This window comes from Macrobrachium nipponense, chromosome 23 (genome assembly GCF_015104395.2).
Source record: "Macrobrachium nipponense isolate FS-2020 chromosome 23, ASM1510439v2, whole genome shotgun sequence".
In the NCBI taxonomy this organism is placed as follows: Eukaryota; Metazoa; Arthropoda; class Malacostraca; order Decapoda; family Palaemonidae; genus Macrobrachium; species Macrobrachium nipponense.
In genome coordinates this window covers 58500618-58520617 of record NC_061090.1, presented here as the reverse complement: position 1 = coordinate 58520617, position 20000 = coordinate 58500618, and the positions used below count along the sequence as shown (strand labels likewise).

Here is a 20000-nt window from a genome sequence, read left to right as displayed (position 1 = left end):
GAATACTGGTGAATGGCAATATTAATGCTTTTACTGGTGACACTGGAGATATTTTACGGAGATATTTTCCGGAGATATTTACGGGAGAATTACTATGGAGAATTATTATTGAGGATTATTATCATTACCGGAGATATTTATGAGGATTCTATGGGAGTCATGGTGGTAATGATTTTTGGGGAACGTGTCAATGATTTATGGGTGGTGATAACAATTTCTGGTGAATTTTGGTGAATTTAATGATAATAATTTTGGTGATACTAGCGAGTATTGATAGTTGATGATTCTGATACTTGATACTACTGATACTGGCGAGTTCTGATATTGGTGTTATTTTTTTATACTAACATGGGTGTTGTAATGAATATTAAGGGTGGTGATGTTTGTGGATATGGGAGGAACTAACCACAATGTTAGTTTTCTTTTTTTTATGAGTTCAGCAGATAATTGCTTGAAGTCTACGTGAGTTACAGATGTTACAGGTGTCACGGGAACAGTTAACAGTGCCATTAGTTTTTCTTTTTCCCTTTTTTGGACGTTAGCCATCACTGAGGTAAGATTGTTTTATCATGGGCGAGTTTGAATTTATTTTTCTCTCAGGACAGTTTGTGTGAATTTTTTAATATCTCAGTTCGTGACTTGGAGTCATTGTTCGGGAATGTGTTTATGATTTCAGCCGTTTGATGCTGCAGAGAGATTTATGGGAGAATTTTTGCATTTTTTTGAATGTCTACATAATGGCACTACACCTTTTTTTCTGGATATTTGTGTTCCGGGAACTGTTGGCCTCTCACACAATTGTGTTTGTTGCATCTTTGCCAGAGATAGGAAACTTGATTAAGTTTCTAGTGGCTAGTGCAGTAGTGAATATGGGGAAGTCTTTGCTTAGGCACTTTTGGATTTGGAGTTTTGTTATAATGAGTTATGGCACACTGGTGATTTTTTTTCTAGAATTTCCTGGGCAATTTTACTTGCTGGGTTTTGCCCTTTCTCAGCAGTTATGCTAAACAGAGAGTGTAACTTTGAGCTCCTTAGAGAGGCTTTTCGGGGTTATTTTCCTGGAGAATTGGAGATATAATATTTTGGCCATTTGATTTTTTTTTTTTTTTTAGCGTATTAGCTAGATGCTTTGAGTGCATTTTTTGGGGACAGATTTTCACTTTTTGATGACCCTGCTTGGAGATATAATATATTTTTGGAGACTTGCTTATTCCACATGGGGTTATTAGTCAAATGGAGGGAATTATTTATATTGTCTGGGTGGTATTATTATTAACATGGTGTTATATGGGGATGGCACTGATCTTTGGGGTGACTTTTTTTTGTGGTTATGATTTATTTTCCTGGGGTTTTACGAGCCAAAAGAGAGGGGGTACTGGTTTTTTTTGGGTGTGGTGGCTCTTAAGAGGCGAGTGGCATTACTGTGTTGCAGTTTTATGAGTCCTTATGGAGATGTTGCATTTTTTATATTCACCAGTGGGTTATTTTTGGTGGCATATGATTGTGGTGAGTTTACCGTAGTTTATATCCCAAATAGGTGATAATTTTTTATATAATTGAGTAATATTATGGGGGAGTTATGTCTTTGAAGGACAATTTTTGGGCAACATTGGAGACAATTTTGTGAAATGTGCTTATGTGGTGTCAGTATAGAATTTTTTTGGAGAATCATGGGTTTTCTGATGTTGCAAGTCTGACTAGACATTTCAATACTGCAGTTCGAGCACCTGACGTGTTCACAGGTGGATTTTTGCTGATAATGCTGTGATGAGTCCAGTTGCTGACTCTTTTCCTTCAGTGTTGATTGCTTAGAGTTTTGCACTATTCTGAGAGACGCATTTCACAGAGATGTATCTACATAAGGGGATTGTTTCCGGTCGTTTCCGATCGATGAAATTGTTGCGACGACAAATTCCGTAAAGATACATATTGCATTCATGAGGGAGATGCCGGATTATGTATATTATATATATTATGTACTCTGTGATGGGAAAGTTCACTTGTTATTATTGTTATTATTATTTTTTTTTCTTTTATGTTCTTTTCCTACGAGATTTGTTGTAATTGGGGTTAAGCTTTAAATGGCATTTCTGTTTTGGATGGGAGGTATGATTTGTCGGGTTTTTGTAAATTACGTTTCGTGGAGATTAATTATGTAAGCAGTAAAAAGTTCTTACTGATTTTGTGGGTTACTGAAATATCAGAGCCTGAGAGAACATTTTTGGTGATAATCTTGGGCTGGGTTTGTTAAGCTTTATTTTTTTTATTTTATTTTTTTTTTGAGAATTAAGTTGGAGAATTTGATATTTTCTTTATGGGGTTATGAAAGTGATTTGTGATTTAGTGATCCTATGGAGTTCCTTCACGAGTTGTAGTTAGGAATTAGTTCAGTGGTCATATTAATGGGGTTAATTTGGGAGACGTTCAGTTAGTATTTTCTTAGAATTTTTAGGTCATTATTTGACAGAAGTATGTCTGGGGTTAATTTTTCTTTAGTTGACCGATGACATGACTGACATACTGAAACACCATAAACATCGTTCCCCAACGCTAGCAAGAAGCCCATCAGCCGTTGCAGAGATGTTGCTGATGTTTGCCCACATACGAGAAATTCTACGAGTCTATGGGGTTCTACAGCACTTTTGGACTACAGGAGTCATCAGTTGTCTTCCACGGGGAGATGTTTCGCCTTTCTACAGCGTGTTTCACGTGTCTGTACAGCTGCTGACCAATCACATACACGGGAGCGTGCGAAAGTTCAAGATGAAGAAATGTTTTTCTACAATCAGTATTTTACTGCAAGAGACGTGCTGTTATCATAGTGTTTTATGAGCCAGCCAATGTGTTTTTTTTATATGTATAACCTGTTTTATGTGAGCTATGGCTAGGCTGGTGCTAGCAGAGAGGTGGCTGAGCAATCTGTAACATAAAGAGGGGGATTTGCTATGATATATTTTAAATAATATATAATGTGATATGCTATGACATTTCTTAGAATGTAGAGAATCAGCAATTTAACTTCCCTGGAGACAGAGTGTTTGAGTGACAGTTTAGGAATGCTAACGCATCTTTCTTTGGGTGGTGTGATCAAGAGTGCTGTCTTAGCAAATCAGTGCCTTATTCTGTCGCTATGAGAGCTTGATGTAGAGGTGACTTTGAAACTGGTCTTAAGCAGTTTATGGGAGTGAACATTGAGTGGGGGTTCGTACGTATGTGTGCGCACTTTTCCCCTAACATAATGAAATGTAGGCTTATCATGAAGGGGAGATTATTAGAGAGAGAGAGAGAGAGAGAGAGAGAGAGAGAGAGAGAGAGAGAGAGAGAGAGAGAGAGAATGTTACCAGTTGTCTTTGGCCGCTCTTGGTTCATCGCTACATTTTAGAATAACGAGATAATTGACCATCTCGTTATTATATATATATATATATATATATATATATATATATATATATATATATATATATATATATATCTATATATATATATAAATTTCTGACTTATCTCGAGATCGAACCCAAGTCTCTCAGATGAGGGGTCCCGGCATTACCAATCAACCCACACAGTTCACATAAGAAGTTAGAACCTAGGTACTTCTCTTCCGGATGTAAGTATGTATGTACATATACTAGATGTGTTTGTGTGAGTGTGTGTATGAACCAAAGAAACTTACCGTCCACAGTTAACGAAACCGGCAGAAATATCTTGGGGCTGGTAGACACCTGACATTCGTAAACTCCGGCGTCTCTGAAAGTAACTGGGTTGATTTCCAGGTACCAGTCACTGCTCTTTTCCGGATGGTACACCTGTTGGCGAGATGGGAGAAAGTTGTATTGTACGCTTATCTCGTCTTAAATATATATATATATATATATATATATATATATATATATATATATATATATAGTATATATAAATTGAAGTGATTCTTGTCATTTTTAAAAATGTTGCAAGTGATTCTTGTTATTTTCAAAACTGTTAGCAGTGGTTCTTGTCATTTAAGAAAAAGTTATGATTCTTAAATTTTTTCAAGTTATAAATGTCATGTTAAAAATTTATGAATGATTCTTGTCACCATTAAAAATGTTATAAATGATTCTTATTATTATTATTTAAAAAAATTATTATTATTGTCCTAATTAGTATATTATTTTTGTCCTAATTAGTATAAGTATGAATAATTCTTGAAATTATTAAAAAAGTTATGTGATTCTTATTAGTATTAGGCAAAATTATAATTGACTGTCATTATTAAAAAAGTTATAAGTGAGTCCTATTACTACTAAAAAAATTATAAGTGATGCTTGCCTCACTTACCAAAAGTATAAATAATTCTTGTCATTATTAAAAATGTTATAGCGACTCTCATAATTATTACAAAAACTATATAAATGATTCTTTCCATAATTAATACAGTTATGACTCTTGTCATTATTAAAAAAGTTATAAGTGATTCGTAATAATACTATTAGGATAATTGTATACGACCCTTGTCCTAATTAACAAAGGTATAAATGATTCTTGTCATTATTAAAAAAATATCAATTATTCTCGCTATCTCATCATTTTTCACGTCTTGTAAATCATTATTATTCCTGTAATACTTATTAATCATTGGGAATACTGCCTAATTATATTGTATTATATCATAATAGATATTAATATCATTATGGCTGCTCAGATCAGCCTCAATAAGGGATACTGAAGCTCTGATATCCATATCGTCCCAAAAATATTTCGTATCTCATTTTATCCCCCAATTATCTTCAAAGTACCTCGTGATGCAGCGTTACCCTTTAACCTCGAAGAAGAAGAAGAAGAAGAAGAAGAGGAGGAGGAGGAGGAGGAGGAGGAGGAGGAGGAGGAGGAGGAGGAGGAGGAGGAGGAGGAGGAGGAACTTGTAATAACCCAAGGCACCTTTCCCCCACGGCAGCTACTTCAAACAATAACAAGGATTCTGAATTCGCTTTGATGAAACGTAAGAGGGAAAAGAATGATTAAACTATTAACTTTGATATGGGAATAATCCCACGACTGTGGCTCCCTTAGAAATCTAATTATTCATTTCACATAGATTTATTTTTATCGCGGTGATTCTGCATTATGTAGCTGACTGATAATGATTATGAAGGGAAATATTACGCTTAATAAGTAATTAGGTGTAGTTATTATTTTAACAGTTATCTCAGATAAGGTTAGCATACTGCAAGAGAGTATGTATAGTCTCCAGTTAAAGGAAATCCTTTGTAAGTGAAAAAATAATAAGAAATTCACATTTTTTAATGGTACACACGCACACACACACACACACACACACACACACACATATATAATATATATATATATATATATATGTATATCTATATATAAATATATGTATATACATATATATAAATATATAAACATATATATAATATATATATATATATATATATATATATATATATATATATATATATACACATACATAAATACATATGGCATATAGCATACAAACATTACATATGGCATATATACACATATATATATGTTATATATATATATATATATATATATATAATATATATATATATATACACATACATACATACTTATGGCATATATGCATACAAACATACATATGGCATATATACATATATATATATATATATATATATATATATATATGTATACATACATATATATAAAGTATATATAAATGTAAATTATATATATATATATATATATATATATATATATATATATATATATATATATTTATAGGAAGTCAGTCCAACGAGATATAGTCCTTAACTTAGAACCAGAGTGTTTTAATAGGCGCCATTTATACTTGAGACGTATCGTTTTAACAGAAAGAATTTATTACATATATATATATATATATATATATATATATATATATATATATGATACACACACACATATATACATGTGTGCGTAATGTTTGTAAACATAAACATCTCTAGACGCAATCAAAACCCACTCACCTTAAAGCGGTCGTCGCTTGTATACGTGAAAATGCCCACCGTCAGAATGTGCAGGTCCCGCTGTCTTATCCAGGACACCTGCGGGAGAGGCGAGATCGTTCTGAAGTTTGAAGTATTCCTCGAAAAGTTACACAAGACTCTTAACGTTCACGAGAGAGAGAGAGAGAGAGAGAGAGAGAGAGGAGAGAGAGAGAGTACAGGTATTAATCAGTGGGTCCCACTGATAAGATACCATAAGATACTGCTAAGGAGATACCATGCTAAGACCAATTTGTTTATATATATATATATATATATATATATATATATATATATATATATATATATATATATATCCACATTGAGAGAGAGAGAGAGAGAGAGAGAGAGAGAGAGAGAGAGAGAGAGAGAGAGCTCAATACTTCATTATGACAATTTAATTTTTCTCTCAAGCAAGGAAAAACCTTATTAGAGAGAGAGAGAGAGAGAGAGAGAGAGAGAGAGAGAGAGAGAGAGAGAGAGACTCCCTAGTTTACAATGAAAATTTAATTCGCCTTCTTTCAATAGGGCGTTTCAAACTAGGAAAAAACCTTATTATCGGAGAGAGAGAGAGAGAGAGAGAGAGAGAGAGAGAGAGAGAGAGAGAGAGAGAGAGAGAGAGAGAATTATTCAAATATCCAGAATATAAGAAAGGCAGCCCAGTTCCCAAAATTAGCATAAAAAGGCCAGATGAGAAATGAATCCATCAATGTCTGAACAGTTCGCTTTCTATATCTTCTGCATAAAAGAAAACGGGACTCAAAGAAAATGGGAACAGAGGTTAGGAACTTCAGAGTCGTTTTCTTGAAACTCATTTAATTTAAAACAACAACAACAGCGGCAAAACAACAGTATGATAAGCAACAAAAAGAAAATAAATAAAGAAAAAATAGAATCCTATTCAGCAACAACAAGAATAGCATGAGAACAAATAAAAAAAAAATAATAACTAAAAACAACAACAGGCCACTCATAAATCAACAGCAAACAATAAAAGCGGTAAAACAACAAAATAAATGCTAAAAATAACAAAAACAAAACAACAGAAACGTAATGCATATCAACAACAATGACAAAATTGGTAAAACAACTTCCAAAAACAGCAAAAAAAAAACAACAACATGAAACTCACATCCATGATAAAGAAAACAACAAGAAACTCAAAGCAGGAACAAAAACAACGGCCGAAACAACAGTGGAAATTGTAAAAAAAAATGACAGCAAACTCGAAACAGACACAACAATGGAAATAAAAAAAACAAAATCCACACTAACACGAATAACAGCAGCGGTGAAACAACATCCAAAAAACAGCAAAACAACTTAAATCGCAACAAAAACAACAAACAACAACAACATCGAAGAACTCTCATCCTCAAAAATCCAGATTAGCAAGAATAACAAGAGCGGTGAAACAACGTCGAAACAACAGCAAAACAACGGAAATCGCAACAACAACATCGAAGAACTCACATCCTCCTGCTCAATGTTGAAGACGGTGCAGGGCAACATGGCCTTCTGCCCAACTATGACGGTGACGTTCTTCTGGGTATCTGGGTGGAAATACGCCCTGTCGGTCTGGGGCCTCCCCCAGGTGATCCTCTTGGGGTCAGGCTTCCCCCCTCCCACACCCCCACCCCCGCTCATCTTCCTCCTCTTCTGCTCTTCTTCTTGTTCGCGTTCTTCCTGCTGGCGAGTCTTCTTCTTCCTTTCTGCTTTGGTCTCCTCTTGCCGACTCTCTTCCATGCCTGGTTTGGGGGAAGGAAACAAATTTTGAGATTTTTTTGAAGGGGAAAAAGATTTTGAGATTTTTTTTATTTTTTGAAGGAAGAAAAGCTGATTGTTTTGAAAGGCAAAAAGATTTGGGAAGGACAAACATTTGAGATTTTTTTTTGGAAGGAAAAACTTGGAGATTTTTTTGAAGGGAAAAACTTTTGGGAAAGTAAACAAATTAAATTTGAAAAATTTTTAAATTTTTTTCGTAGAGGGAAAATTTGAGATTTTTGCAATGAAAAAATTTGAGATCTTTTTTGAAGGAAACATATTTGAGATTTTTTGAAAAGGAAAAATTTTGGAGAAGGGAAAAAATTTGAGATGTTTTGGAAGGAAAATATTTTGAGATTTTTTTGAAGGGAAAAAATGTTGATATATTTTTGAAGGGAAAAAATTGAGATTCTTTTAAGGGGAAAATTTTTTATGAAGGGAAGAAAATTTTGTGGAAGCAAAAAAAATTTTAGGTCTTTTTCTAGTGAAGAAAACTTTGGGGGAGGAAAAAAAAATTTGAGTTTTTTTTAAGGAAAAATAATTTTTTTGAAGGAAAAACGTTGAGAATTTTGAAAGAAAAAAAATTGAGATTTTTTGAAGGACAAATTTTGAGATTTTTCTAAGGGGAACAAATTAAGATTTTTTACTGGAAAAATTATGAGATTTTATAAGGGAAATATTGAGACTTCTTAAGGGAAAAAATTACGAGATTTGAGATTTTTCCAGGGAAAAAATTATGAGATTTTTGAAAGGAAAAAAATAAAAAGATTTTTTTAAAAGAAAAAATTTTGATGTGCTTCAAGAGGAACAAAATTTTGAGATTTTTTTTAGGGTAAAGGAAAAAATAATGTGAGATTATTTTCCCCCTTTTTTCCAGGGCAAAAATATTAAGTAATGCCTACAAAGCACCACGTGAGGTGCGCATTTAATTACATTGCACAATCTGTTCATCAAAACCTAATGAAGTTGGAACTTGGTAGCAAATTAGTTTAATGAAGCATCCTAATTGTACTTTGGGCGTGGGAGACACAATGAGAATATTTTCAATTAGATTCTAAGGTTAATTTTTAAGATATGGCGCCCAGCTTTTTTTCAGGGAAGTCCCCGGTGGGGTACTCGGATACAGTTCGGGAATGTACAACCGGGTATAATATAATGATTTAAAATCACAGCGGACGAACTTTCCCTATCAAAAAGGTAATTGACGAGGTGCTGACTCAGACACTCGATAAGTTATTCGTCCGTCCTTCCGCCCTTTTTCTGATCATTATTCCATCTTCTTCAATTTTGTCAGTTTTCTCTTCATTCTTTCTATTTCTCCCTCATTTACTCTTTTCCGACTTCCGGCGGGTATTTTTTTTTTATTATTATTATTCTTTCTCCCTCTTCTTCTTACTCATTTTTCTTTTTGCAGGAATGAAAGTGAATGCATAAGTCCCGGAACGGTCGATCAAAACCATCATCATTAAATGCCTGTGGTGATGGTGACATAGATTATAATCGCATTAGAGAGAGAGAGAGAGAGAGAGAGAGAGAGAGAGAGAGAGAGAGAGAGAGAGAGAGAGAGAGAGAGAGAGAGAGAGAAGAGGTTGGTATAGTCTTGCCTCTTTATTATTATTATTTATCATTAGAGAGAGAGAGAGAGAGAGAGAGAGAGAGAGAGAGAGAGAGAGAGAGAGAGAGAGAGAGAGCATTCTCTACTTATAAGTGTACTCGGGACCTTTCCATATTCTGGAATACCAAACTTTGTGGGCTCGAACTTTTCCAAGAAGCTTTGAGGAGTGTTAATAATTTCTCCTCGGTTCTAGTCACAATTCCAGCTCTCCATATTCAATCAGAAATGAATGAGAAACGAGATACAGAGTTGATGAAAAGTATATCTTGTCAACTTTCTGTCCATCATGAAGTAATATTACTTTTTAGATTTAAAAAAGAATAGTAAAACATGATGGGAGAACCTTTGGGAACTGATAATATCTGAATATGAACATTAAGAAATGTACTCAATGAACAAAGCATACCAAACGTATCAGTGAACAAATGTACACACGTAGGGAATGTACCCAATACAAAATATACCAAATTACCAAAGAACAAATTATACCCATGTGGCAAATGTGCCAAATGAACAAAATATACCAAATGTACCACTGAACTAAATGTACCCAGTGTATTTAATACCCCCACTGAATAAATGGTTCCAGTGGACAGTATACATAAAAAAAAGATGAATGGGTGAAATATATCCAATTATATAACTCAAATAACCCATTTGTATCCAGGTATAAGTATCCACAAGGTCAAAATGTACTTAAATGTACTCAAATGTACTCAAGTTTCAAGTGCCAAGTGACTAACAGTGAACGTGAGTACTACTGGTCTCTCCAAATGTACCAAGATGTACTCAAATACACTCACTTCACATAAAGAGTAACTAAAAGTGTACATGAGTACCCCTGGCCTCTTCTGAGATGTAATCAAATGTACTCACTTCACGTGCGAAATGACTAATAGGGTACGTGAGTATCACTGGCCTCTCCACATATACTCAGATGTACTCAAATGTACTCAATACAAATATAATATGAAGTGACTAACAGTGTACATGACTACCAATGGCCTTTCCACGTGTACTCAAGTGTACTCACTTCACATAAGAGTAACTAAAAGTATACATGAGTACCAATGGCCTCTCCAAATATACTCAGATGTACTCACTTCACATACGAAGTGACATCTTGAAGCTTAATCACAAGATTATGAACGTCATTGATCTAAGAGGAAGTGGGGGGTGAGGGGGTGGAGACATTTTGAAGCAAAAATACGATTCGGATCATCGTTGTTTTCATGGGGACAACTTGAAAAAAATGGCGGGGGCTGGGGGTGGGGTGGGTGGGTGGGGGCGGGTTAGTTGCGCTGTTTTTGCACCTTCGGAGTGCCCCTACTTGGTAGGAATGAATTACATAAGACATTTTTTATTTATTTTCATACTGACGCTGCCCTTATTTTTTTTTATCTAGACTCTCTCTCTCCTCTCTCTCTCTCTCTCTCTCTATGATTCCTCAGTTAGTTACGAAGATATTATTTTTCAGCTGGTATGATATAAATACATACATACATACAACATACACATACTATATATATATATATATATATATATATATATGTGTGTGTGTGTGTGTGTGTGTATTATATATATATATATATATATATATATATATATATATATATATATATATATATATATATATATATATATATACATATATGAGTTTTACTTCCAATAACGACGTTGTGTGCATTTATATGTATATATAGGTATATGTATGCATGTACATACAAACAAACATACAATACACATATACGTACATTATTCTTCCCGTGTGCGTCGACCTCAGGCTAAGTAACTTCCCGTAGCGTCCAAAACCCAGCTCTTTGTGCTTCCCAGTTATACATTGATTTCGTACGTGGTGGCGTGTTTCGTATTTCATTCCCCAAATTACTGGAAAATATACGCTTGTATTGACAGGCACAAAGCACATATATACCATCCCACATATACCTTCCCACTTCACACATATATATATATCCGTGCGAATAGCCACTTATCTCTGGTTACACGTACGTGCAAATAGCTGGTTATTCAACGGGCACACGGAAGTCTAAACAGCAACGGCACTTGCAAAATGCAACGTTGCACAAAAAATAATTATGATACCAGGTTTCTGAGTTATGGAATGACGTCATGTGCATTCAGTATAACAGCCGAAAAAGAATTGTCTTTACAAAAATGTAACAGACATTGAAGAGTGAGCCTAAGACTATATTTTTCTTCTTCTTCTTCTTCTTCTTCTTCTTCTTCTTCTTCTTCTTCTTCTTCTTCTTCTTTATCTTTGCCCATTCCCACATGGGGTCGCTGTTTCCTATCTCCATTTATTATAAAAAATTTATAAAGCATATCTGAGAGAGAGAGAGAGAGAGAGAGAGAGAGAGAGAGAGAGAGAGAGAGAGAGAGAGAGAGAGAGAGAGACGTCCTCAGACTGACAGAGTCTTCAAAATTTTAGTCAAGTTATGCACAATAAAATAAAGGATTAATGAAACTGGATAACAAAAAATGATTACGAAAATATGCATAAATAAAAGTAGAAAATTAATATATATATATATATATATATATATATATATATATATATATATATATACATATATATACACATATATATGCACACCATACACACACACACACACACACACACACACACACACACATATATATATATATATTTATATATATATATATATATATATATATATATATATATAAACAGATCAATAAGAATGTGTTTTTTTCCAGTTTCAAAGTTCGACACAGATCTGATGTCACGCCTCTCTCTCTCTCTCTCTCTCTCTCTCTCTCTCTCTCTCTCTCTCTCTCTCAGCTTCCTCATTCAGTTACGTAGATATTATATTACCTTATTATTCAGCAGGCCTATATGTATGTATGTATATATATATATATATATATATATATATATATATATATATATATATATATATATATATATATATATATATATATATATTGTTACTTCCATATTATAACTACGGTAAGGTGGGTGTTGTAAAATAAACCTTATGTTATTTCAGGAATCCTCCTATGATGTGATACTATACAAACAACGCTGAAACAAGCAGACAATACAAAATTACGAACAATGCACACAGCGCCAGAGCAGTTATCATTGTCTACAGTAGGAGTGTCCTATATGCCGTAACCTGATCTGAGCGTATTGTTCCCCGGGCTAAACCAGGCCATTTGCCCTAACGAACGTTCAGAACCTTGGATCCAGCGTGATCACGTTAACAGCATCTGCTGGCCAATCAGCTCAGAGATGTGAAGCTCCTTTTATACACATGACCCCTATATAACACGTTGTCTACCATGTTGCACTGCATAGGTGCTACTCAACACTCAAGGTTCATTGCAGCGTCCCTTCCTAAGGCTACTGCAGCCCTTTTCAGTCCTTTCAATACAAGCTGCGTCCATATTCTCTTTCTCCCATGTCGAGAAACTGAAACCAAACACATACAGGAAACAGAAGACCATTAGAGAAACTGACATTGAACAGACACAGGAAACAGAAGACCATTACAGAAACTGACATTGAACAGACATAGGAAACAGAAGACCAAAAGAGAAACTGAAATCAAACAGATACAGGAAAGAGAAGACCATTAGAGAAACTGACATCAAACAGATACAGGAAACAGAAAACCAGTAGAGAAACTGAAATCAGACACACGAGACAGAAGACCATTAGAGAAACTGACATCAAACAGACTCACGAAACAGAAGACCAGTCGAGAAACTGTAATCCAACAGATACAGGAAACAGAAGACCAATAGAGAAACTGAAATCAACAGGAAACAGAAGACCAATATAGAAACTGAAATCAACAGGAAACAGAAGACCAATAGAGAAACTGAAATCAACAGGAAACAAAAGACCAATAGAGAAACTGAAATCAACAGGAAACAGAAGACCAGTCGAGAAACTGTAATCCAACAGGCACACGAAACAGAAGACCATTACAGAAACTGAAACTGCCCTTGTGAACGAGAATGGGAGAAGAGAGAAGAACAGATGAAACATTATATATATGGAGACGGTGGCACTAAAGAAAATGTACGACTTCTCGAGCTCTTGATGTCACCTCTTTGTTCCTCACAAACTGTCCAATATTTTCCAAACGTTTCCTTTGAAAATAAACATAAATATCAACTCAGAAAGTAGGTAAAAAAATAAGGTCCAGAATATTCATATATTCCCTTCCCACCTTGAATTTATGAACAATTAAAATACTATATGAAGGAAGGAAAGGGAATATAGTTTTTCTACCAAAGTAGAATACTTACAAATTATTATTATTATTATTATTCAGAAGATGAAGAACGCTATTCATATGGAACTAGTCCACCACACGGTCCATTGAATTCCTATTCAATTTCCAAAAAAATATGGTCTTCACAGAAAGAAGTAACAGAAGGTAATGGAAGATACAGAAAGAAGACATCATTTATTAAAAAAGAAACATAAACAAAAACATCAATAAAAAATAATAGAACAAGCTCAACAAAGGGACCACTTACTTGAAATTCAAGCTTCCAAAGAATATTATAGTGTTCATTAGAAGAAAGTAATAGAAGGTAGTGGGAGATACAGAAAGAAGAGATCACTTACTAAATTAATATACCAATAAACAATCAACATCATTATTATTACTCTGAAGAGGAACCCTATCCATAAGGAATCAGTCCACCACAGGGGTCACTGGCTTGGAATTCATCCTTCTAAAGAATAATGGGAGGTACTTATTGAAAAAAAATTAGATAAAAGTGTAAGTAAATCGTTAAAATCTAAAGAAGCCCTTTTTAACTCGATTCCTCTGCATCTGAATAAACGAATGAAAAAAGAAAAATAGGATTAAGAGGAAGTGGAAAACGACGAGCACAAAGAAAATCAAACTAATTTTTCATTAGCAAGTTTTCCAGGCGGCTCTCTAGAGGCAAAATAAACACTTGAAGAGGAATAAGAGAAGTTAAACGCTGCTTCTTCTTCTTCTTCTTCTTCTTCTTCTTCTTCTTCTTCTTCTTCTTCGTTTACTACTACGTCTTTTCTTTCGCATTCTTTTATTTCGTTTACTTCTTTCTTAGTCTTCTTCTTTTTCTGCTTCTTCTATTTTTCTTTCGTTTTCTTCTTCTTCTTCTTCTTCCTTCGTTTACTTCTTCCTCTTCTTTTTCTTCTAATTCTCTCCTTCTTCTTCTTCTCTCTAGCTTTCTTCTTCTTCTTTTAATTATCTTCTTCTTAATTTTCTTCTTCTGCTTCTTCTCTTTCGTTTACTTCTTCTTCTTCTTCTAATTCTCTTCTTAATTTTTTCTTCTTTCTTCTTCTTCTTCTTGTTTTATCCAACACCAGAAAACAATGGGACCAACGAAAACGAGTGCTTTCCTAAGCAAGTAAACCCACGTTTACGACTTTTGTCTCACCCGGAGAGAGAGAGAAGAGAGAGAGAGAGAGAGAGAGAGAGCTACAACAGTGCAGGGCCAAAAAGCTTTTCGAAACAAGGGAATAGAAGGGCCTCTGGATATTTGTTTTTCATTTTGCATTGTTAAGGATAAGTGATCTCTCTCTCTCTCTCTCTCTCTCTCTCTCTCTCTCTCTATGTAGGCATTCAGGCCAAGAGTAAAAATAAGGCTGATCTTTTAGTGTGAAAAATGAGAATTCTCTTCCTGGGATATTTGTTAGTGTATATATACCTACAATGTTGACTTTTGACTCTTCCCAATTATATTATGCATTTTTATACATTGTATCTATTCTAATTCCTTCATTTCGTAAATTTATTTTTTTCAACATTGCTTCATTTAAATTTTCACAATTTCTTTTCAACGGCTCTTTATTTTTATTTTCGAGGATGTTGTGCAATTGGAACTTAAAAATTTTGCTTACATTTTATCTATTTATCTATTCAATTATTTATAGAATTATTTAATTATTTCTAAAAACTTATCGTTTCTTCCTGTATTTCATAATATCTTCTGTTGTTTGTTTCAAATAATAATAATAATAATAATAATAATAATAATAATAATAATAATAATAATAATAATAATAATAATAATAATAATAATATTCTTTACGAGATGGAATTTCACGTTAGTGGCCCCTGTGGTGAGTTTGTTTCACATGATCAGGGTTCATCTTCTGAATATCAAAAATTTTGAAGACTAGAAGTTACTCCAAAGAATGACAGCAAGCGATGATATCCTTTGAAGTCCAACAAGGACAAAGAATTATTATTATTATTATTATTTTTTTTGGTGGGGATAAAGTATTATTATTGTTGTTGCTGTTGCGGCTGTTGTTGTTGTTCAGAAGATGAACCCTATTCACATGGAACAAGCCCACCACAGGGGACACTGATTTGGAATTCTTGAAGCTTCCAAAGAATATTACAGTTAATTTGAAAGAAATTACAGAAAATACGAGAAGAACAGACGCTTATTAGACAAGAAAATATCACGTAACAAATATTCTTACTAATCTGTTGGGGAAATATATACAAGGGCCTAGAAGATCCCTTGAAATACATTTTAGTAGAGGCACTATTACCACCCTGCATCCGGGGAAGGTGGGCGTCAGGTAATTTCTGAATGAGGAGAAAAGGTATTTGATCAGAATGTCACTGGAAAAGGCAATACTGAATTGAACTCTTCTTCAACTGGACTCTGTTTGTAAAAAATGACAAAAATAATAATAATAAAGGGTGGGGGGGAGACTAATACAAAATAAACTTATTTCAGTATATATGTTTCTGTGTTAGTTGGGTACTTTAGTTATATATTTAAATGTCATGTTAGTAATTACCGATGGGTGCTTTAGTTATTCATTTAAATGTCATGTTAGTAATTCCCGATGGCCTATGTCAATGCCATAGTATCCACGGAACAGAAATAAGAAGAAATAAGAAGAAATTAGAAGAAATAAAATAAGGGAGGAAGATCAAATCAAAAAGGAAAGAAGAAAAAAAGATTAAATACAAAACAGAATAAAAGGGGGAAGTTTGAAACGAAACGAGGAAAGAAAAAAAAAAGGAATTTTACATCAATCATTCGACAGGATATTGAATTGGAGTAAACAACGAACTTTTACAATGGGCTGAAAAAAAACTGCATTTTGAGAGATTTCCTGCCGTACAATTTCATTTCTCCATTACAGTCTTTTACAGAGATATAGTGAGTGTTCGACCCTAGCATATGAATATATATATATATATATATATATAAATATATACTATATATGTATATATATATATATATATGTAGAATATATATTATAATATATATATATATATTATATATATATAATATATATATATATTTTATATGCATATATATACATATATGTAATATATATAATATATAAGTACTATATTAATATATATATATATATATACGTACTACTATATATATATATATATTAATATAATATATATATATATATATATATATATATATAACATCGTCGGAGTATACCCGAGAAGGTAACAGAAAGGAACCCTTTTCAATATAAGAAGAAATAAATAAATAAACAAATAAATAAATAATTATAAAAGTGGTAGGAAGAAAGGAAGTACAATACAAAAAATAACCGAGAATTACATTATTTTTTTAATTTTCTGGTTTGTTCAACCTTTGACGATAACTGGGTTGACTCTGAATGGTTGAGCGTAATGAAATCCTTTCTGCTTTTCAGGTAACGTATTAATAATTTAAAATGTATATTCATATAATACCTATATTTCTGACCCTTTCATTCGTTTCTTTACGCATTAATACATCTATGAACCTATTCATAAAAAAAATCGCCTCTCTCTCTCTCTCCTCGTCCTTTCTGTTTTTCAGGTAATGTATTAATAAATTAAAACGTATATTCATATAATACCTATATTTCTGACCCTTTCATTCTTTACACATTAATATATCTATGAACCTATTCATAAAAAAAAATCCCACCCCCCCGTCTCTCTCTCTCTCTCTCTCTCTCTCTCTCTCTCTCTCTTTCTCTCCTGATTCCCAGGAGCATTTACATTCCCGTCCCTTCCATCTGACTGGAATGACTTCCGGCTGGAATATGAGCTCGACCGTCGCACCCCTGACCCTTTTACATGCTGCTTTACATTAGCCATCCCTGTCATTATTTAAATTTCTCTGCACTCTCTCATTGATTCCAAGATTCTCTCTCTCTCTCTTCTCTCTCTCTCTCTCTCTCTCTCTCTCTCTCTGGGGTTCATTTCCTCTAATTCAGTCTTTCTCAAGTTTTGGGTATAGGATGCCATCTTAAAATTAACTTAAAATGTACATTATTTTTTGCTAAGCAGGTACTTACTACGTCATAAATAAATATTTCTCTCTCTCTCTCTCTCTCTCTCTCTCCATCAGGTATAATGTTAGTTTTGGGGTCTTTGTAGAACATTGATATCTCTCTCTCCCTCTCTCTTTCTCTCTCAAAACAAGTAATATTCATTTTATCAATTTCAAATATCACAATATATAAAACTCTCTCTCTCTCTCTCTCTCAAAATAAGTCATTTTCGTTTTTCGATATTCGAGCATCGAAATAGATAAAGAGCTTCAGTAGTTTATGAAACTCTCTCTCTCTCTCTCTCTCTCGTAAGGGGGAGGAAGACGACGACCCCTCCTCCTCCTTCCTCCTCCTCCTCCTCAATTCCTCTTTATTTCTCGCTCGTTATTTCGCCTCTTTTGACATCCAGGGACCGATAATGACCAGGAAAGATATCTGATCGTAATAAGTTCACTTCGGGGTGTCGCCTCGCCTGCCCCAGGTCCGGCTGGACCCTCTTTTATAACTGTCCCAAAATTTGGCGTGGGACATGGAGAGAGAGAGAGAAGAGAGAGAGAGAGAGAGAGAGAGAGAGAGAGAGAATCAGGTTTTATTACATATTCAATCTCATTATATCATTTGACTCTTTAATTTTACCTATTCATGCTCCTTATATAATTTGACTCTTTTACCTATTCAAGCTCATTGTATAATTAGACTCTAACTTTTATCTACTAAAGATCATTATATCATTTGACTAACTTTTCCACATGCAAGCTCATTATATCATTTGACTCTTTTAACTTTTAACTATTCATGCTCATTGTATAATTTGACTAACATTTATCTATTCACGCTCATTATATCATCTGACACTTTAACTTTTACCTCCTCACGCTCATTATATCATTTGACACCTTAAATCTTACCTATTCACGTTCATTATATCATCTGACACTTTAACTTGGAGAGAGAAATGCGAGTTGCTTTTTGCTTTGAGAGAGAGAGAGAGAGAGAGAGAGAGAGAGAGAGAGTTGGTGGGGATTTCTAGTCATATCCACTTTGCAAGGGAGGGAGTGGGGGGGGAGCAGGGCAGGAAAGGGGACGAGTATTTTGGGGGCCTACAAATGCTGCCTTAAAGCACAAACGTAAATGGCATCCCGTGCATTACAACAGATTCGACGCAAGCAGTCTTGCCACCAATGGAACGGAATGGAATGATAATTCCCATAAGTGCTCTTCCGGGGCCTCTGCAGACAAGCTGAGGACATCGAGATCATTCAGCGACTGCAAGCACACACGCAGTATAAGAGAAATTGTATCGAAGAGGAGGTTTTGAATTGAGCAAGCTCATTTCTGCTTTCAGAGCGCTGAGATTTGGCGCAGAAGAAGACTGAGAGGAAGGGGGGTGTGTGTGTGTATATACACAAGCGGCATATATAATATATATATATATATATATATATATATACATATATATATATTATTAATAGAGAATAGAGAGAGAGAGAGAGAGAGAGAGATCAGAGAAGAGAGAGAGAGAGAGAGACCGAGAGAGAGAGAGAGAGAGAGAGAGAAGAACCCTGTGGAATATAGTTCCTGATATGTGGTTTCATCAATGATATTATCCTTTCTCAAAGACCTAAGGAAACGGTTAATTTTGTCTTGTATTTTCAAAGATATTAAGATAGTCGGGAGTTGCCAATCATTTCGAATTTGTTCCTGTCGTTTAAGATACTTTCCATTTTGGATAAATAGTGGTGTTTATTCAAGATAACTGTTCCCTACCTTTATCGGGCTTGTGACAACGATGTCTTTGGAGAGGATATATATATATATATATATATATATATATATATATATATATACGTATAATGTACATGTGTAATATATATACTCGTAGTGTGTATATGCATATAATATATAAAAAAAATATGACATACACATATATATACATATATATATTTATATAATGTATGCATGCATGTATGTATGTATATATGTAAATATACATAGAAAATATATATATAAATATATAATATACATATATATATATATATACATATATATTTACATATATATATAATATATATATATATATCATATATATATATTTACAAATACACATATTTATATGTATATACACATATATACATAAATACCCATACACATACACACATTCACTCCCTCTTTCACTCTATTGCACCAAAATCTCAGCGATCTGAATGCCAAAATGAGCTACCTACGACCCACTCAAATTCAAAAAAACCCTCTTCGATACAATTTCTCTTATACTGCGTGTGTGCGCGCAGTCGCTGAATGATCTCGA

The 20000-nt window shown here is 33.9% G+C and overlaps 1 protein-coding gene across 2 annotated transcripts in view; it reads right to left on the bottom strand.

Annotated features, from left to right (window-relative positions):
• Positions 1 to 20000, bottom strand: part of LOC135201147 (fibroblast growth factor receptor-like 1) — a 174032-nt gene that overhangs the window by 45971 nt on the left and 108061 nt on the right. For both annotated transcript variants that reach the window (XM_064230033.1, XM_064230027.1), the window contains exons 2-4: positions 7476 to 7750; positions 5985 to 6062; positions 3671 to 3803 (exon numbers count right to left, since the gene is read on the bottom strand). In XM_064230033.1, the coding sequence (XP_064086103.1) occupies positions 3671 to 3803; positions 5985 to 6062; positions 7476 to 7750 (486 nt within the window). The remainder of the gene's footprint in view (positions 1 to 3670; positions 3804 to 5984; positions 6063 to 7475; positions 7751 to 20000) is intronic.